The sequence below is a fragment of the Eschrichtius robustus genome, chromosome 11 (assembly GCF_028021215.1).
Source record: "Eschrichtius robustus isolate mEscRob2 chromosome 11, mEscRob2.pri, whole genome shotgun sequence".
Lineage (NCBI taxonomy): Eukaryota > Metazoa > Chordata > Mammalia > Artiodactyla > Eschrichtiidae > Eschrichtius > Eschrichtius robustus.
This window is the reverse complement of record NC_090834.1, coordinates 67,410,124-67,431,640: the sequence shown is the minus strand read 5'-3', so window position 1 is coordinate 67,431,640 and position 21,517 is coordinate 67,410,124. Positions and strand designations below refer to the sequence as shown.

Genomic DNA, 21,517 nt, shown 5'->3' with positions numbered 1-21,517 from the left:
CCCAGGTGGGTCTGGTTCTCTCCTGGGTGAAGCCAGGGATTCTCTGGGCTCCAGATGTGCGAGCCAGTGTGGGTGAGCTTGTGGAGCCAGTGTGACACACGACTGACAACCAATGAAGCAGTAGATGGGGGTTGTGCCAGCCTGATCCAAGCCAGGATCCAAAACTTCTGCCTCTGGCTTGCAGTTTAATTTGGTTTTCTACACAGGCCCTCGTAGTTCTCTAAGATTTAGCTCTTACTCACCTTCTAGCTACATTGGTTAGGATCTTTCCCCCTTTAATTTCAGCCTTTACATAGAACCTTCTGCCCCAGCCTGCTTGGCAAGCACTCCAGCCAAGATCATAACAGCAACACCCCGGGGGCTCAACAGCAGCGGCCAAGGAATAAGAAAGGAAGAGAAGCAGCGACCCCTGCCAAAGGCGAAGGGATGCTTAGCTCCAAAGCACAGCCCTGCCCTCCACCTGCCCCAACTCCTGTCTCTGCTGGGGCTGGCTGCTCGGCATTCAGGGACCAGGGGCTAGGAAGGGGCAGGGGAATGGCTATGCCCAAGGCTCAGGCACAGGGGCCTGGGCACAGAGGAGGCAGTACCGGGAACACTGGAGGCAGGAGGATGGTACAGGGAACAGGAGGAGCAGTGCCTGCAAATGGCCTGCTAACGGAGCAGACAGCAGGACCAGTGTTGCGGTAGGAGCGGACTCTGGGCTCTTGCCAGAAGAGGGGGCTTGGAAGAGGCCAAAGTTGCAATGGTGATCGAAGCTCTTCTCTCCTTTTCCTCCCAGAGTCATTTTCCTTGACTGACAAGGCCTAGGACCTATTATATATTTTTCTTTCATTTGTTCATTCATCATTATTTTCAACTCTTCTCTGAACAAGAATAAACAGAAATCCATATTTCTCAGCAGTTTATCACAGAATTGAAACCCAGAAATGGAAAACATAAACCTCACAAAGTGAATCTGGGTTCCCAGTACAATTGGGCAACACTAGCTCACTTCCTCTCCTCTAACGCACAGTACATCCTTCCCATCCCAATACCCCACACAGCTCCATGCCTCTGCGCCCTGTTTACGCTAATCCCTCTACCTAAGAAACCCTTCTGTTGATACTTTATCCACTTGGCACGCTCTTACTCATCTTTCCAGACCTACATGAAATGTCACCTCTCCTGGGAGCAGCAACATTCACCCCTCTCTCCACTGGATTAATTGCTTATCATTTTGTCCCCACAGTGGCCTATGCATGCCCTAAAAAAGCACTTATTGGGCTTCCCTGGTGGTGCAATGGTTAAGAATCCGCCTGCCAATGCAGGGGACATGGGTTCGAGCCCTGGCCCGGGAAGATCCCACATGCCGTGGAGCAACTAAGCCCGTGCGCCACAACTACTGAGCCTGCGCTCTAGAGCCCGCAAGCCATAACTACTGAGCCCATGTGCCACAACTACTGAAGCCGGTGAGCCTAGAGCACGTGCTCTGCAACAAGAGAAGACACCACAATGAGAATCCCGCGCACCACAACGAAGAGTAGCCCCAGCTCGCCGCAACTAGAGAAAGCCCACACGCAGCAATGAAGACCCAATGCAGCCAAAAATAAATAAATAAAATACATTTTTTTAAAAAGTTTTTTAAAAATGCACTTATTTTACTGTATATATAGTTAGATGTTTCTAACACCTCCACATAACTGAGTGCAATGGAGAGGGTGGGGGATTACCTTGTTTGTATTTGTATCTCAGTGCCTAGCACTAGTTAGTAACCCCCAGCACAGTGCAGGTCCTCAAAATACACGTTGATTGAAAAAATGAACCAAAGAATGTAATCGACAAAGTAAAACTGGGTGCGATTCTACTCTGTACTTCAGTCCATTCAATGTTGGAGCCAGGAGGGAATTTCCTGGCAGTCCAGGGGTTAGGACTCTCCATTTTTACTGCCGTGGCCCGGGTTCAGTCCCTGGTGGGGGAACTAAGATCCCGCAAGCTTCGCTGTGCGGCCAAAAAAAAAAAAAAAAGCTGGACCCAGGAATCTGTTTGGGAACTAGGTCCTCTTCCTTCTCCAACTTCAATATTCCCTCCACCTCTCTGAATGAAGAGGCATAAATACCATCCTTTCCCAAATTTATATGTCAAATACAAATTTAAGACTCCTCGCTGGTTTTTATCTCCAGGTCCTTCATTCAAAAATAGCATCTTTGGGACTTCCCTGGTGGTCCAGTGGTTAAGGCTCTGTGCTCCCAATGCAGGGTGCACGGGTTCAATCCCTGGTCGGGTAACTGCGATCCTGCATGCCGCACAGCACAGCCAAGGAAAAAAAAAAGCATCTTTGACCTCATAGCAATAGTGAATGGCAGACAGGAAAACAGACTGCACAGTCTAATTATTGTCTAAATCACCAGGCTGGGTAAGTCTCTTTAGCTGTTAATAAAACTGTGTGTTTTCTAATCCTGTTCAGCAGGGGTTAAGTCTATCAGCAGAATTCTTTCTGGAACTGCTGTGCGTGGTGGTGCTTCACAGAAAAGAACCACTAGAAAATTGATGCTATAACCACATGTAACCAGAAAAAATGAGGCCGGCCAGGGGGGTATGCTGCGGAGTCTGCTGCCGTCACACACGAGTCTTGACCCAGCAGGAGCCTTGACAAAGGGATTTATCAGGAACCCTAGAATCTTTGGCATACATTTCTCAGTCATACAACGCCTAGAATATTTAATTCATGGCTGCAAGTTTAGAGAAATATGTTGCACCACTCAAGCTCTTTTAATTATAAGCAACAGAAACTCACCTCAGTATAGCTTAGGACAAAAAGAGGAATAAATACAGTAATGGAACCAGACTAAGACTGGCGTCAGGGTCTGATGACACTGTCAGATCTTGCTCTTCTCATTTCTCAGTTCTGGTTCTGTGCTGGTTCATTCTCTCCTCCTGCAATAGGCTTTTTCCAAGCAGTGGAAAGTCTGGCTTTCCCATCTTTGCCTATATATTAATAACAATTGGAGAAACTTCAGGGTTCCAGGAAAAACTCCATTTGACCCAGCCCAGATCACATAGGTGCCCCTGGATTCAAGGGAGTCGTCTCATTACCAGAAATTTTAGGGCCCGCAGGTGTGATCACTGGACAAGTCTCTGCAAGCTGGCTGACTTGCCCAATTTGTACTGACTGCACATGCTAATAACTTCAAACATTTTTAAAGTGTATTTTTTCTGATTACAAAATAAAGGCTCATTGTTTAAAATATAGAAGGTTCATAAAGGAGAAAAGAGTGGGAAATATCCCACAATCTCACCGCTCAAATGACATTGTTAGGCCTCTATTCTTTTAATGCTTTAAAAAAAAAATCTCTTATACAATTTTGCTTCCTGATTTTTTTTTTCACTTTAACATTATAACTCAAACATTTCCCTAAGTCATAAAAATTCCTTGAAACTTTGCTTTAAATGGTTATATAGTATACTCTCTATGTATTTCTCTCATTTAGAAGGAAAGAATGCAGTGGGGTAGGGCGGCATTCCTTGCATGTGTGTGCATCTGTGCACAGGCACTTTCAGTTCACGGGATTCGATAAGAGGCCTCAGACTGGATTCCCTCCCCCATTTCCTGCATTCCCCCAAACACTTCCAAACTTGTCTCATCCACACTCATTCTTCCTCTGCTGCAGGCTCAAAGGACTTGCTATGAATTGGGCTAGTAGTTCAGCCAAACACTTTAGGTTTGAACACTGAATCTTTGTACCTATATCATCTGGAAAATTTGTTTTACCACTCTAAATATCATGTGTAAAATGGGGATTTTTGTGTAGAATTCTTATAAGGATTAATGACATTATGTACGGAAAACATTTAGCACATAATAGGTGATCAATAAATGATAGCATAAGACCCAAAGATTCCTCTCTAGCTGTATGGCCTTCTCCTCCCTTGCCCTGCTTTTTCAGCCATGTTTCTTAAAAATAATTTATACTTGCTATCTCAACTTGCCCATCTCCCATTTACACCCAACTCACTGTAATCTGTCTTTTGTTCCCCCTCCACTGACACTGCTTGCCAAAGATCTAGTGAACTTCAGATGCATTCATGGAGCTTTGAGTCATTTCTTAATCTTTTCTGCAAACAGTCAGTTAACCAGTTTCTCCTTCAAACTTCTCTCCGTCTCCCTGATACCAGAGTCTTCCCAGTTTTCCTAATTTTCATACTGTTCCTTCCTGTTCTCCTTTGCTGCCTCACTCTGCCCTTTAATTAGTGTTGCCCTCAACTTTCATGCGTCTGGAAAAAGCATGATTCTTTGCTATGAGATCTGAGTTGAAATTCTGGTTCTCCTACTTACCAAATTGAGTTCCTAATTTACTGAACTCACCTGAGCCTCCACATGCTAATCTGTGGAAAGGTAACTCCTCTCCTAGATAATCAACCTAAATAGAGTCATTGTACACTGAACCTGCATTTCCCATTGGTGTAATGGATTGGTAGCCATAAACTGGAATTCCAGGCCTAGAAACTCATTTCATACCTCAAGAATGTCAAAACTCAAAACAAAGAAATGCTCTTCAAAATATTTATTAACCATATAAAACTAAACAATATGAACTATAGTATAAATGTTCCTTTGAGGCATTTTTCTTCATGGGCTGGGCTGGCTGAGGTTTCTTAGGCTCTTAGTTTAACGAAGTTTGGACAGAACATGCCATCTTTTCCTGGTAACTCTTCCTAGAGCATACACAGATATTTTCCCTTACTCCAGAGACCTTTAAACTGCATTGAAAATTAGGGTCATCTGCCACAAAGAAAAAAAAAGTTTAATGACGTTCAGATGAAAGCCTCTCAAAGTTTTTGAAAGTTAAATGCTGGGAGAGGGACAGTTTCAATGATGTCTTACTCTTGCATTTATATAAAAATCTACTTTGCTGAGCTTGAGAAATGTCTAACAGTACAACAAGGTTTGCAGGAGAAATGTCTAGATCCACTCACTCCACAATGTCAATCAGTTTCAGTGATGCTTTTTACAGTTACACAAATGCCTTCAAAATACTAGGCAGTTTCCTCCAAATTCCTAGTTCCAAGCTTCAGTTATGATTTTCACGATATCCAAAACACTGCCAAAATTTCTTTTGATCCATCCTCTTTGTTGATTGCTTTAACTGGCCTTTAATAATTTCACAAATAAAAATACCGTAAGGATGCAACAACTTTGATCTGTTGGCTAAAGTCAGTGAGACGCTTTGTGGATATGAACTGGGGAGGAAGAAAAACTAATGTCAGAATGCTGCTGCTTAAGAATTAGGAGACAGCCTAAAGCATTACCCAAACCCAGCTGTTACCAATTTTTTAAATACCATTTCTTGCCCTCTGGAACAGAGTAAAAAAATCAAAGCTTAAGAATCCGGTCTTCAAAAGACATTAGTTCATTAATTAAAGGGGACTGCCTTGAATTCTTGGCAAGATAAAGGTAAGGCAACAGTTTCAATTTGTAGTCAACTGCAGTATGGGATTCCTCCTACTCAACTGCATAATCAATATTTTAAAATTTTCTTCCACACTGAAGTTAGCTTTCCAAAAAAGTAATTTTATCAGTGTTAAATAGCTGTCTCAAACAATAACAGGCCTCTGCATTTTAATGAATGTTTCTGGGAAATTCTTCAGTGCTTCCATATTAGCACTTGCAGCTGATTCTCCAATTCTGACCTTATGCTAACAAGTTCTTATTCCATTATAAAAACAAACAAAACCTGTTCAATGTGCAGTGTTCCCATCTAATGAAATCTAACAAGTTCTCATTCCATTATAAAAACAAACAAAACCTGTTCCATGTGCAGTGTTCCCATCTAATGAAATCCTATCCCCTTGTTTCCATGCATAGACCTCCTAGTTCAGGCCATCCTTACTTTTACACTGATTTAGTACAATGGCTTTGAAGCCAATCTAAACCTAATTCCCACAATCCATTCTCTAACCTGCCACCAGCATCTTCCCAAGGTATAGGTACATAAATTGTCCTTTGAGCCATCCCTCCAACATAGCACTTACATTTTATTGTCATTTTGTGTTTACATGAATCTCCTCTATTCTATCCCGAGTCCCTAGTGGACCTATTTCTTTGGTCTACCAGTTAGTATATAAAAGGCACTTAACCTAAGTATACTGTACTGAATATGAGCCCAACTCTCATATCAGCTTTCAGAGAGCCTAAGAATTTCCTTTGAAAATCAGATTTTTTTCCTACTCAATCTACTACTCTTAAACAATGTGAAAAACTTACTGCAAATCTTGATGAAAAACACACCTGATTTTTTTCTTTGAAGCTAGTGCACTAGAAAAATGCACCTTAATGACTGAGTGATGCTCACAAACACCAATTATTATATTTCTTATAGCTTTGTCCTCAGTGGCTGAAATGTATTACCTGCTCCAGCCTATGCAGCTTTAAGTTTTTCTGTCTTCCACACCTGTCAGCTTTTATATCTAATTTATCTGCACCAACTCCTCTCGTGCCTCTAAATTGTACTTTTTAACGTGCCATGGGCTTAAAAGCTAAAATAATCAAGCTTGTTAGAAATGTTTATAGCAGAAATAGACCCTAATCAAGAGAAACGATGTACCCATGATCAAAAAGCCCAAGGATCTTGCAATGTTCATTTTTACCTGCTAAAAGGCCTTCACTGCTTACTCTCTGGTTCTAATCTACGGCAGAAAAAGATGTCACATAGAATTAGCACTGTTAATCACTTAAATTTGCACTCTCAATTCTAAAATCCAGCCCAGTTTAGTGAGATAAAACCCTCCCCACTTCAAAACTCTCTTCTGTGACTCAGTTCAAATTAATGTTATAAGTCCTATCCATTATATTCACTTAATAATCTAAAGCTATTTTAAACCACATTATACATTTCTAGCAGATCAAATGCATAATATGCAATGTGATGTAAAGATATTATTTATGACAAAAAACATTGAGGGTTGATGGGTAAATTTTTGTTAAATCTCAAAATGTAACTAATGTAGACTAAAGCTCATCATTAAATAATCAGTGTTTCATATTCTGTCAAAAATGTGCCCTCTGCTTTTAGTATTTCATATACATTATACTCTACATTTTAAAATGTAGTGATAATGGAGATAAAATAGTAGAAAACAGGCATCATAAAGATTTAGACAATTAAGGTAAGCTCAGAGTGACTTTTAATATGCCAATCAATGTTAATAAAACACAAGTCAAACAGACTAGTGCAAACATGTTTTAAACCAAAATAGGAAAACAAACAACAGACAAATTCTATTTTTTTGCAACAACTGTTAGCCAGTATTATTAGTCAAATGGCTAATCACACATAAAACATATTTTGTGATACGCTTGGGACAGTCAGAAGTCATTCTGGCATTTCAAATAGCTATGTACAGTATCACCAAGATTAGTTTATATACACAAATATTGAAGAGAAACCAGGCAAAACATTTAAAAAACAGACTAACAATATAATCAAGTACAAAATGTGGGTGGAGGGAGGAAACATTTTTTAAAAAGAGTCAGGGAAGGGCATTATCAGGAAAAAGTACAAAACCAGTAATAATTATACTACATTAATACAGCATTCCAAAGGGGGGGGGGGAAGGTGCATTTCTCCAATGCACTAGCTTCAAAGTTCAAAGAAAAAAAAAGGCAAATAGCTGCTTTTCATCAAGAGCAGCTATATATTTCACATAATTGTTTTAAAAAGAAAGCCTATTAACAACGATGATTGTTTAATGCTACAATTTTACAGCAAAGACAAAACTAAAATAGCAGCAAATTCACAAGGCAATACTTCCACAGAATTATCATTCCATGGTTCATGCAATGCCTACAAAGTGCTCCCAGTTGGATATACAAGTATAATTCACAATTTTAAAAAAGAAATATAAGATTGACACACAGGTACATTGAAGGCTGAGGAGTACTGAGTCTCTTAGCATTTCCCTTTTCAAAGGGAGAATAGGTATGTAATAAAGCCCTTGAGTCCTTTTTTACAAGTCACTACAGGGACAGATACCTTTTATTACAATGCAACAGCTAACTATAAGCAGCACACCACCACAGTGGTTAACCCTGGAAAGGCTGGTGTAACATCCAACAGTGACTGACATCCTACAGAAGACAGACTGGTAAAACTAGACAAAAGCCTGATATAGCACTGGTCAAAATACAGCTTTTAACTGTAATTCACAAATAAAAGTCCTAAAAGATATTTCAGTAAAACTACTGACACCGACTGAGAAAGTAATTGCAAACTGAATTCTAGCAGTGATTTCAACCTAGCTTCCTCTTGTCACAGTTTTTTTTGGGGGGTGGGAAATGAGTAGTTCAGTATATGGTAAGGCTGACAGAGCGGTTCATTTTCTTTCCAATAAGTCGAGATGTTCTATTACTCTGGGTGGTGGACCTGGTGGCCATCCGGTCAGTGAAGAGTGCTCTTTCCTCAGCCGCAGCTTTTGCCATCTGGGCTTTCTTGAGTTCTCTAAGAACGTAAAAACAGGAAACAAGACTTTTCACCTACTGTATTAATCCTAGGAAGGGATCCTAAGAGGCCAAATACAAACTACATGATCAGTTGGGAGATCTTTGCATGACATCATTACTCTAAGATGCAATTGAGGAAAGAAAAAATACAATATTGTGAAAATCTCTTTACATAACACAGACAAAAGGAAAATTCTACTTCCTCTTTATATGAACTATGATGGCTATCAAACTAATGGCAAAGGAACCTTTAAATATTTCAAGTCAGTTTTATTAGGTTAGAATCAAAACGGCAGCAATAAAGCAAATGAATTAGAATGATCATTCCAACCAGTTTTCAAAAATGTCAAAGGTCATTCAGAGCAAATATGAGAATCATCTACTAACCTAATCGACATTTATTTCATTCTTTCATAAAAATAAGTAGAATAGAACGTTTCAAGGAAAACGTTAGTTTATGGTTGAGAGTTTGGAGGGAAAAAACTGATACCTGCTCATTTTAGTTTTTGTGATAGTTTGGGGCTTGGGGATTATCACCACTGCAAATATATGCAAGTTTAAAAAATTTTTAAGTCCATAATTTCAAAGTTTAGAAACAACACAAATTTATAGGTCAAATACCAATGTAAAGCAGAAATCCCCAAACTTTAACCATATAACATGCCAAGCCACTATATTCTTCACTGATGGAAAGCCTAAATCATCTCTCATTAAAATTTGAGAATAAAAATGAGAAAGTAAAAACAAAACAAACAAAAACCCCATCACTTACTTCTGCAAAAGTGAATTTTTGAACTTTTCAGCATTCAGTTCTATTCGTAATTGTTCTGCACTCTTCCTAGAAGCAGACAGCAATACTGAATGCTTTACCAGTGCCATTGCTGAAGGTCTTCTCTCTGGATCTGGATGAATCATAACCTTAAAAAGAGAAGTAAAATTAATGTAAAGACATGCAATTTAATAAAATATTGAATCATGTCAATAAAGTGCCTCATATATAAAATGCTCACTTTTAGCAACTCTGTAAATTCTTGGGAAAGCACTTGTGGAATCCGAGGTAATCTACCCTGTCTGATTTCATGCCATTGGTCTCCATTTCTGGGAAGAGGCTCAGCACCAGCAGCACATACCACTGTGAGGGCAAGGGCAAAAATATCCGCTTTTGGTAGATGAGTATAGTTCTGTAAAATTAAAAAAAAAAAAACTTAAGGGAATATAAAAATGGCCAAAATAAAGTAAGATTACACCTCAATGATGATTTGGGTGCGAAATAAACGAAATTAAAATGTCCAATGCCACACTTAAGTTTAGGAACTATTCAGAGAACAAGCTAAATTTGGGGAGATTATTATTTTTTTTAATGATAAAATAATATACACTCTGGGGTGGGAAAGTAAATACATTTCTAAAAGTATTTAGGCATTTCTAAAAGGCCTCTTCTTTATCACTAGCCCAACTCAACTCTCAGAAGAAACTCCTATCCCCCTAGGGGCATTCATATGAAAATACAAAACATACATACATCAACAAGTCAGAAATATGCATATACATATAAAACACAAATATACATATAAAAAGAACAATGGAATCATACACTTCATTTGTTCTACTTGTTCTATTTTCATTCAAAACTCTTATCAAGAAATATTTTGCAACACTCTTTTTGAAATAGCACTATTAACTATGTGCCATAATTTACTTAATCATTCCCTTATTGCTAAATACATATTTACATCGTTCTCAATTTACTTGTATATGACTATCTCTGAAGGAGAGACTCCTAGAAATGGAAATTCTGGGTCAAAGAGTTTGTGATTTTAAAATGTTGAAAGATACTAACATTTTTTTTTTTAAAGATTTTTTTGATGTGGACAATTTTTAAAGTCTTTACTGAATTTGTTACAATATTGCTCCTGTTTTACGTTTTGCCGCGAGGCATGTGGGATCTTATCTCCTCGACAAGGGATTGACCCGCACCCCCTGCATTGGAAGGCAAAGTCTTAACCACTGGATTGCCAGGGAAGTCCCAATACTAACACTCTGATCCCCAAAAAGGCAATGCCATTTTAAAGTTCCACCAGTAGTGTATGGAAATTTCTCTTTTACTGCAACTCCACCACTGTTGAATATTTGCCTTTACTGACTTTCGCTAGATTAAATACATCCACAGCTAACAGTTTACACTTTCTATTTTGTATTACCTTTCTACCAGTTATTAACTTAAAATTTCAATACATCTGCATTTATAGTTTTCTAGCAACTGGTAAGTGTTACAAGGCAAATGGCTTAAAGGAGAAAAACTACCTCCTGCAAAACTTCATTTGCAAGAAAACGGCTATCACCCTCTTCAACTTGTGGACTAGAGATCCTTGTTACATGCCCAAGGTCACCTAGAAGTATTGAAAAAAATAGTCAAGAATTAAAACAAACCAGCCTCTCCCTCTTTATTTTGAGGAAATAATCTGGTTATTTTTCTTTCTTACCTATTTTAAACATAACTTTGTTGGACACCCAGTCGTCTTCATCTCCTTCTTCAGAGGCAGCATTTGGGATTGAAGTTCGAGATATGAAAATATTACCTGTCAAACAGTTATTTAGGTAAGCCATACTAACAGTTAACAGTTAAACCAAAGTTCACAAACAAGTCATATAACAGAATCAACCAGAAAGCTTTTAAATATATAGATTCTTATGTGTTCTACCCCAAACCCAGTGAGAATGAAAATCTCAGGGGACAAGAACTGGGACTATATTTTCTAGGAATATATTTTCTGGCCTAGCACTGGTCCTTGAACACTTGGAAACCACTGCATTAGACCCTTGTCACCTACACACTGGTCTTCAGCAGTTTTAATTATTCAGAAATAATACAAAAGGCAATTAACATACTAATTTGTGATGCTGCCAAAGAACAAATTTTAATCTAATGCTACAAGGCTGGTGTGAAAAGAATAAGTCATGTAGCTATTGAGTTTGGCTGACCATACAGCATCTACATCCCAATGAGGTTCTGTGGTTCACTATTTCTGCTGTACACATATTTTTTTTTTTCTAATTCAGGTAAGCTCATGATTAACATAAGTTTTAGTGGCAGATTTTATTTTAGTAGTTTTATCAATATAGTATAGAATTTATAAATGTTACATTCACTAGAGTCATCTTTCCAATTTTGCTTTATTTACAGGACAACTTATTTTATGGTGGTATTTGTAAATTTAAAACTTCACACACCTTAATATTTTCAACTTTTGTACTTGTAATATAAGCATCCACTATGTTTGTCTGACATTTAATACAAGCTATGAGTGAGTATGGGCAAACCTTACTGATCCACATTAACTGCCATCAGTTCAAGTATAGTTTTTCCTTTTTGAAAATAAACATTTTAGTAAGTTAATGTACAAAAATTCTTCACATACTTCATATAATTAAGTTGTGCAAAATGATTTAAATTCCCATGAATCACACATATTTCCATAGATTAAAAAAGAAAAAAGAAAACCATCTCATTAAATTCAACTTAAAAACACCTAGCCTACAATGTTTAACTTAAATCCATCAACCTTTTAGTTATAACTTCTAATTTATAGGATAGAGAAAGGAATAAGCTAGGAAGCAACCAGTCAAACCCAGAAGAAAGGATATCTTGCAAGACAAGGTCTGTATTATTATTATTATTTAAGTAGGGGAAGGGTAAAACCTAAAAAAGAAAAATGGATTTAACCTGGTGTATTGCATGGTCCTGAAATGGATACTAGTTTGGACGAATCAACTGTTAAGGACTTTGGTCAACTAGGAAAAATTTTAATATGATCTGGCTACTAGATGAGATAAAAATTTACTGAAATGGAAAGGTAGAGACAGTTGTCTTTAAAAAAAAGTTATAAAACAGTATGTACATTATGATGTTATTTTTGATAAAATGAGAGGGATTTGCACTAAAATGTTAGTGTAGGATTCACTTGCATACATTTTTTAATGCAAGATAATCTAAACGCATGTACCATTTTGTTTTCTGAATAAAACAGTAACATTTTGATGGCATTTTACAGGCTAGAAATACCACCATGTTTGTACAGCATGTAAGTTTTCAAAGCATCTTCACAGCTCAGTTTATTCTAATAACCCTGTTAGCAGCACTGACATTATAATTGTAGTTCCAAAGATTAATAGAAGAATGGGGATTTAATTTTTTTTTTTAGTCCAGCTTGTCTATATTTTAAAATATTCTACAATGTACTAATTACTACTTCTGTAAAATACAATTTTGTTTCAGTTTAACCTAAAATTATGTAGGCCTACACCTTGATTCGTACCACTGCTCCTTTAGTTTGAAACCTCATAAGCCTTTGAAAGAATACTATGAGGTTGTTCTGAGCCATAGTATGGTCGATCTACTAGAGCCAGTTATATATAAAAATCAATTTTTTTAGCTGAAAATGATCTAACAGTAAAGAGAAAAAAAATAAAACCACTATGTTCCTAAACTCTCCAGTGCTTATTTATCTACAACATTTTAAATACAGTTATAATCACAATACATCTGTCATTTTGTTTTCTGGGTCATACAGTGACAATTTTATTATTTCTTTTACAGACTAGAAATACCTCCAGGTTTGTAGCACCTATGTTTTCAAAACGTTTTCACATTTCTCATTTTATTCTAATAACCATGTTAGTGGCACCAGCATTAATTTAAAATTATGGATCTATAGCCTAGTACAAGAGACGGGCTTTAAACACAGGTTCTTTTAGTCTCCCCAGAGTCCCACTCCGAGACTATGTGGTTCCCATAAGATGCAGCACATTTTTTTTCAGCTTTTAGTAAAAATGAGTTTGTTATTTCAAATTTGGGATAACAAGGGAAGAGGTGATGGGAAATAAAACAATACTAATAAGTGGGTCAAAAATCTTTTAAAACTAACAATGAAAAAACATAGTAAGATGTTTATGTTCCCATATTATTTTAATGAAGTCAATTATTCACTATAACCCTAAAGAACACAGGTCAGAGGATCTATAATACTTACTAGGCTTTATATCCATGTGAACCAAAGACATTGAATGAATATACCTCAAGCCCCGGCCAACTTGCAAAAGGAGATCCTTCAACTCTGCTTCTGTAAAGTAACTCATGCTTCTGTAGTTTTCACTTATGGCATCAGCTAAACTTCCACCTAACAAACACAAGAAAAATTAGAATTTTCTTCTTCCTGAACTATTATTTTTCTTCCACCTTTACTGTATGACCACACGCAACCAAGAAAGTGACATTTTATATAGGACCTATTCTCTTCAACCTGTTTGTGAAATCAAAATTTTATTTATTCTTTCAGTAGGTAATACACTCACATGGGTACAAAGTACAATGTAAAGTCTCTGTCTTAATGAATACATACTTCAGCAATGCACCTGGTTCTCTTTCCCAGAGTAAATCAATGTTATCAGTTTCTTATGTATTCTTTTCAACTCCTTTTTACACAAGCGATAACATATTTTCATTATCTTGAAGATCATTCTCTACCAATATACAAAACTACCCCTTTCTTTCTTGTGTCTACAGAATTCCACTGTATAATTGAATGGTAATGCACTAACCAATCCCCTAATTGATGGACATTTAGAAATAATTTCCAAGCCTTTAATACTACATACTGTGGTCTCAGGAATAACTTCGTACATTGGTCATTTCACACATATTTAGTATATATCCTACAAACAAACTGCTGGGTCAAAGGGTATGTACAATGTAATATACACATGCATAGTGTGCGTGGGAGACAGTGTTTTATTACATATAGAATAAATTTCTGTAGCTGAGAGGGCCATTTCTGTTAATCCTGCAAAAGAGCTTAGGGTTGGTATTCACACCATCAGTGCCAAGATCTGATTGCCTCTGAAAGCTCACATAAAATAACAGTACACTCAGTTTCTGATTTCAAAATGGCTAATACTTAAATTCTGCTAGCATAAGCTTATGTAAATCTGGCGATTTGGAAGATAAATCTGGGGCAATAACACACACACACAGAGTACCCCTTAGAGAAGGCTGTGCCAATTCATACTACCATGTTTAATGTGTGAGAATACCTGTTTTCCCACACATTTAACAACAGAGTCTAAAAATTTTGTAAGTAAAAAACAGTATCTTAGTATCGTTTTAATTTATACTACCCTTACGATGAATAAGAACATAGCCTGCTTTTATAGAATCAGTCAAACCAATTAGCTAATTTGTTTATACTTTAAAAAACTTTAAGTTTATACTTAAAAACTTTGTTTATACTCTGTCTCAGAGGAAACGAGGAGTTATTGTAATAAATAAATAAATAAATAAACCACTTCTGTTTAAAGCTTAGTTGGGAATAATAAAATCAGAACCAAGGTAATAAAATCTAGGTCAATGATATACTACTCAGAAAAGGAGGTCCTATAATTTGAACAAGACTGAATAACAAAACGTCAAATGTGTTTAAAAAAAATAAATAAATCACACACCTGGAGAGCTTAGGATTAAGTATGTTTTCTGAACTTAACTTGAACAAATCTTGAACTGCAGGAAGAGGGCTCCAGGAGGGAGCAGGTCAAGAAGCCTGTCAGACAGGTGAGCTTGGAGTCCTAGATCAAGTTTACCAAGAAATAACATGGCTGCTTTTTAGTAGGTCTAGCAACTATAGCTAGGCCAGTTCCTTCTATCTTGTTGCTGAAAGGGCAAGAGGTAAGAAAAGCAAACCACTGATCTGATATTTCAGGTTCTCTTCCCCTATCGATCAACATTTTTCTACACCTGTTTATCAAGAGTAGAAATTCAGTCTATCACCAAACCAAGAAAAAAGGCTCAAAATGCAAACTACTTTTGAGACAACAAGGAAATTCAGTTAAGATAAAGGATATCAGTTAATCAACACAACAAATGAATGATAACAGAATCCTTCCCTGTGAAACTGTAGGAAAGGATCTAAAGACCAGGCCTATTAGGACATTCAAGGGTTTATGTGGAGATACTGGTGGAAAAGGGAAACAAAAGAAGAGCTCACAAATGTATCTAGATAGCCTCACTGTCTTTCATCTAAGCAAAATAAACAACCATACAAAGAGGCAGTCCTACTTTACAGAGGTCTATTTGTTTTTTAAAGATCCATATTCCTTAAGTGTTTTACAATGCTCCAAAATAATAAGCTATTTCAAAAGATTATTTTATAATCTAACTTTATTACAGGACAAGGTCTCTGTAATCTGAGAGGGTTAGCAAGATGGCTCATTCCCTCCCAACTCCCAGGCCCAAGAGTTTTCTCAAAATCATCTGAATGACACAACCATGCATCTGGACTGTGGCTGAAATACTTAAGACAGCCAGCCACATCCAACAAGGTGAGAGGGAGAAAGAAACTAAAAGGAGATGGCGTCTAGCAAACATGGAGGGGAGAAGGTATTACGGTAAAGTTGTACTATTATTAAATGCAGTTACTAAAAAATGGAGGTTAAGAAACACAAGGCCAGGGCTTCCCTGGTGGCGCAGTGGTTGAGAATCTGCCTGCCAATGCAGGGGACATGGGTTCGAGCCCTAGTCTGGGAAGATCCCACATGCCGCAGAGCAACTAGGCCCATGAGCCACAATTACTGAGCCTGAGCATCTGGAGCCTGTGCTCCGCAACAAGAGAGGCCGCGATAGTGAGAGGCCCGCGCACCGCGATGAAGAGTGGCCCCCACTTGCCGCAACTAGAGAAAGCCCTCGCACAGAAACGAAGACCCAACACAGCCATAAATAAATAAATAAACCCAAAGTTTAAAACAAAAAACGAATTACCCTTAAAAAAAAAAAAGAAACACAAGGCCATGGGCGATAGCTTCATAAATGTTTTGATGGTATGAAGAGAAACATTTCAAGAGATGTGTGAAACGAAACAGCAGCAATGCTGTATACTGAGCACTTATTCTTTCAAGGGTGGAGATTAAAATGACAACTCAATGAGAAGTCAGGTATGAGAAATGAGTCTTTTACTTCTGTTTGTTCATTGTTTTCAAATACAGAAAACCTGAATCTACTACCTATACCACTTATTTATTCACAAGCTATGAAATGGCTGGTCTTAAGAAAAAATGAGAATCATCAAAAATAATCTTTGCTACTTGACTGTTCATTAAATTCTAAATTCTCTAATATTCACCGAAGGTACACAGAAATAAAAATCCATCATATATAAAGATTTAGGTATTTAATAACAGCTGTCTGTAAGAATCAGAAGTGAGGCCGGGACTCTGGTAAAGCTTTAATAAAAAGGAAGGACACACGTTGATTGCTGAAGGACCTGCTGAAATTCAAAGCTATACAAAGGTCCAAAGTTAAACCTCTATAAATGCTTGTTTTAGGGGGGGAAGGAAGGAGAGAGGCACAACTAGGGAACTAAAAGAGCATAACTCTTACTTTACAGAAACATCTCAGTGGATTCTAGTGGTAAACTAGGTTGGATAGATGGAAGGGGAAGCAAGATTCAACAAATGGCTAAATTTATATCAATGGAGAGTCACTGTCATTTTATGAGTAACCAATATCAGTTTTAGCAGCACATAAAATGAAATGGAAAGGGAAGGCTAGATGCAGGGAGCCTGGATTATTAACTACTATATCCCCCCCACACACTATGCTAAGTGCTAGGGATACCAAAATATATATGGCAAGGCTGCTGTCCTCTCAAGAAAATCAGTTTAATTTTAGTAAAAGGCACACAAATAACACGCACGGTTCTACTATCCAGGTAGCAAGAACAAGGTTTTCAATATTAACTTCCACGTAAGAATTACTTGCACTTGAAATTCATGTTGAAATTCAAAGATCAGGCTTCTGATCTTTGAATTTACAAGAGATAAAAGATATACAGAATTAGAGCAAGACTTTAGATAAAAAGAAGTATCTCCTTGGTGTTCATTTTCTTGAGTTTACAGGGGAACCGTTGTATTACTCACCGTTACAATATTCATTCTGTATAAGCATATGATCATCTTCTGCCCATGCAGAGAAATATCGAACTACATGAGAATGTTGTCCAAGCACTGCATGAGCATATACTTCTCTCAAAGCGTTCTGCCTAAAAGTTTGAGATTAAGAGAATGGTAAATCATTTTTATTCAAGCCTGTACTGGTTAATTTATCTGAAAGTTCATAAAAGAATCTTGACTTCTGGATCTATCATTATGCTGAATGACAACTTGCTTGAAAGAGAGGGAGTTAAAACTCTGTACCAGATTTTTCCAAAGACTTCCATTAAAGAATGTTAGAAAGAAGGAAGCTTGCTGGCCCTAGGATTCAGAAAAGATGAAACTCCACTTTACTATGAATTCATGGATGCTACTAGAAATAAGAAATTTAAGTTAGGCTCCAAGATCAGACCCCTTATATTATTCTACCAAGTCCAGTAAGAACTAATGGCAAAAAAATGAAATGGATCTGATTAAATCATTACAACTTCTCAAACGTTAAAGAATTAATTAAATTCAATGATTGACCACCTAAAACCTTAACATTTGTAACATCATACTGAACAAAAGAGCAGAAGACAAAATCTTTAATACATACTCATCAACAGAGCCAGCCAATGGCTTTTTTGATCGCTTTATGGCATAAATGCATCCATCCAGCCTCTTCACACATTTAAACACAGAACCGAATTCTCCAGAGCCAATCTTCTCTAGCTCATGAAATTCTGTTGTATACCGTGACTTCATATTGCTTTCAGTAATTGTAATTCTCTGTAATAAAAAGTGTATCCATATATATATATATATATATAAAATACAAAGGTATGAAAATGATTTTTTCACTATGGTGATAGCACTATGTGTGAAATTTAAAAATTATATCTTATGTTTTGCAGGTGCTTGTGGGAATTGTTCCATTTGTAGATGTGTTTTTGATGAACTTGTGAGGAGTGACAAATTCCGCATCCTCCATCTTGACTCCTCCCTAAAAATTATATCTTATGTTTTAACATGCATATATGGTAGCTTGCATATGTGGCTTATTTAACATGTATATGTGATAGCTTGTTAAGATGTAGAAAATCAAATTTCAAAAACAATAAAAAGAAAATCAAAAGCTATTTACTTTAGCAGGTCTTGTTTCATCTTCAAACTCATAATCACTGGCTTCCATGTCTTCACCACAGGAACTGAAAAATATTATTTTTTCCATCAACATATCTGACAGATACATCAACTAGAGATCCAAAACTTTATCTAACAGGTATATAACAAAATGAAAATTTAATGAATGAAAACAGAAAAGCATTTAATTGTGTAATGACAAGATACAGCTCAACTGATGGAAATATTGTTCTTGCTTAAATACACCACCACCACCACACATATCAAAATTAAAGCCTTTGTAAATCAACCTTCTCTGCCTGTCTCATTTTCACAGCAGATTTCCTACTATCTAGGCTTTTTATTCCTTCCTTTCCCACACCACTCTTTTCCACAGGTGATTACTGAGAATTGCTAGTAATGGAGAAAATTCTCAGTGCATAAACTTCCATGTCATTCAGTTGAAACTAAATTTTAATAAGTATACCAAACCAATCTTGGGTGGTTGAGGAACCAAACTGTTGAATAATAAATAACTTACTCATTCCAGTATGTTCTCTTTCTTCTACGACACTGTCCTGAGGAATGAAGTAACACAGAATCTGGAGTAAAAGGATTAATATTCACTTGAGGTGTCTGCCGTATGTCAAATTCCCTTTTTCCTGACTTTTCTGTATCCATGAATAGAGAACCACCTCGGAGTTTAACAGAACTGGAATCGATTCCTCGAGCTTTGGAGAGCAAACTCTAGGAGGGGGAAAAAACAAATGCTTAGGATCCAAGTGCTATAGCCGGCCTTCTCAACCTAACTTTCAACAAGGCTTTCACGAGGCTGAATGTGTAGGTCAAAGCAACACACAAGCCTTTGTTATCTTTCAAGCAAAATAAACAGTGGTTAACTTAGGAGCCTGAAGCTGGATACTAACCACCTTTTCTGAAAAGGCCAAGTAAAATAAGGTCTCTAACCCCAAAAAGAATATGAATGCAGACTAAAATTAAGTTCATTCTAGAGGATAAAAGTTAACAAAACCTTTCAATCCATCTAAAAATGGAAAGCAGTCAGGGAGCCCTATAAAAGCTCCCCTCCCCCCATGCAAGTAGGGTTTGAAAGCCTCCTCCGTAGGACTCCTCCCCTCACTTCCAGAGGGATCTTGCCGTGGGCAAGTCAGCTAGCAAACAGTAGAGCACAAAAGCACACATCCTCCTGAGGTTTATGACTAGTAACGGTACTGAAACTGACTCACTTAAAAACGTGCATTTCCTGCATTAATCTTATAAATGCGGCACCTGTCTTAATTTCGGGAAGTGTCCGTTTTAAAATCTTCTGTTACTTCTAAAGTTCTAGAAGTGGTCATCGGCTTACTCACTAGCCATTCAGCAAACAGGTGCTGAACACCTACTTCTTTAAGATACCTTATCAACGGTATATGAAAGCCTGAGGATCCAGGCAACAACACCAATGCTGGTTTTTAACAGTTGGACGTTCCTAATCCTGACACTCAGGCTGACCAAACTTGGGAATTGCAAACCCAATGCTGTAAACAAACGCTTACCCAATAAATATTCTGTCCGGAAAGAGGCTTAAACGCTACCCCTGAGTTATTTACGAATCTTTTTAAGACTGTAAATGCTTGAAGGCCAGCCTTTTCTCCCAAGTCGAAGCGCAGTCTCCCTCCGTATCTCAAACTTTCCCCCATAAGGCCACCTGATACGAAACGATAAGCGCATGAATTTTTTTTTTTTCTTAACCGAACTCCTGCGTGCGCCGCCCAAATTACAGGACCGATCTCTGCGTTTAAAAGGCACCAGATGGCTGCGGCGCTCGGGAGTGTCAGGTGGCCGGGCCAGGACCACTCGAGCATCATTCCAAACCACGTTATCGGTGCCACACTCCCGGCTGCCACGCTCGGGGCGGCCCCGACTGGGCGGGCGTCAAATCGTCAGCCACCTGGACGGCGCCGATCAGCCCCTTTGAAAGATGAAGAAGTTACAGACGAGGCCCATTGTTCAGTTACATAATCTTAACGGACAACTTCTGGGCAGGGCCCAAAAGAGGGGCTGCCAACTTTTTTGTTGCGGCGCAGGAGAGCGAGCGCGGGTGCGGCCCGGCGGTTATGTAACCGAACCCGGGCAGCGCCGCGCTCGGCTCCCGGCGCCACTGCCTTTTTAAAAGGCTGGGCCGGCGCGGGCTCGGGGCGCCCCGGCAGCTGCGTCCTCTCACCTTGGGGGTGTGCGGCGTGTCGAAGAGCCGCAGCTTGCGGAAGGTCTTGTGGGGCGGGGTGCCCGGGTGGTCCGGCAGCGGCGAGCAGGGGCCCTCGCCAGCCCCGCGCTCCCCGCAGCCCCGCGGGGACGCATCCCCCGGGCCGCCGCAGCGCACAGGCGAGAACGAGCTGCCCAGAAAGTAAGCGGCCGCAGGCGACTTGACCGGCGACGAGGAGCCGAAGCCCTCCTCCTCCCACGAGTCGCCCTCGGCCCCGCCGCCCGCCGCGTCCGCGCCCGGGCAGGCGCCCCGCAGCAGCATGTCCTCCTCCAGCTCCCCGGGGCTGCCGGGGGCCGGGCCGGGCGAGCGGCGGCGCTCGGGCCCGGGCTCTGTGGGGCTCCGCGCGGGCGGCAGCGGCGAGTCAGGCTCCTGAAAGGCCGAGTCCTCCCCGGTGCTGTGGCCGCTGCCTTCCTCCTCCTCTTCCTCCTCCTCCTCCTCACAGTCGCTGCTGGGCGAGAAGATCAGCTTCTGCCGCAAGGTGCAGGAGGCCCCGGCGCGGAGGGGCGGCGGCGGCTGCTGCCGGCTCAGGAAGCTCATCGCGCCCACGGGGCTGGGGCGGAGGACCGGAGAACCTGGGCCCGCGGAGTCCAGGGCACGGCCTGCCCAGGGGGCGGGTCCGCCACGTGCGACTGGGCGCGCCCGGTGGCCGCGGCGGCGGGCCTGCGCGGCGCCTCCGGGACGCTCGGGGCGGCGGCCGGCGG

The 21,517-nt window shown here is 39.3% G+C and overlaps 1 protein-coding gene across 2 annotated transcripts; it reads right to left on the bottom strand.

Moving 5' to 3' along the window:
- Positions 1–7,196: 7,196 nt before the first annotated feature.
- On the bottom strand, positions 7,197–21,455 carry WEE1 (WEE1 G2 checkpoint kinase). 2 transcript variants are annotated; one of them, XM_068556025.1, is made up of 11 exons: positions 20,778–21,455; positions 19,098–19,303; positions 18,579–18,642; positions 18,051–18,223; positions 17,441–17,562; positions 13,507–13,653; positions 10,960–11,055; positions 10,781–10,866; positions 9,487–9,657; positions 9,249–9,394; positions 7,197–8,474 (listed from the first exon to the last, which is right to left on the bottom strand). In XM_068556025.1, the coding sequence occupies exons 1-11, from the start codon at positions 21,351–21,353 to the stop codon at positions 8,321–8,323; spliced, it is 1,941 nt and encodes a 646-aa protein (XP_068412126.1). In that variant the 5' UTR covers positions 21,354–21,455; the 3' UTR covers positions 7,197–8,320. The 2 variants fall into 2 exon arrangements, with proteins under 2 accessions (XP_068412126.1, XP_068412128.1); XM_068556027.1 differs by lacking the exon at positions 20,778–21,455 and adding an exon at positions 20,110–20,172 and having other exon boundaries at positions 7,201–8,474.
- Positions 21,456–21,517: the final 62 nt, after the last annotated feature.

Coding starts and splice junctions, on each gene's coding strand:
- WEE1 (XM_068556025.1), bottom strand. CDS start 21,353: ATGAGCTTCCTGAGCCGGCAGCAGCCGCCGCCGCCCCTCCGCGCCGGG. Junction 13,654..17,440: donor ACAGAATGAATATTGTAACG/GTGAGTAATACA, acceptor TGTGTTTGTTAG/GTGGAAGTTTAGCTGATGCC. Junction 8,475..9,248: donor AAAAATTCACTTTTGCAGAA/GTAAGTGATGGG, acceptor TTACGTTCTTAG/AGAACTCAAGAAAGCCCAGA.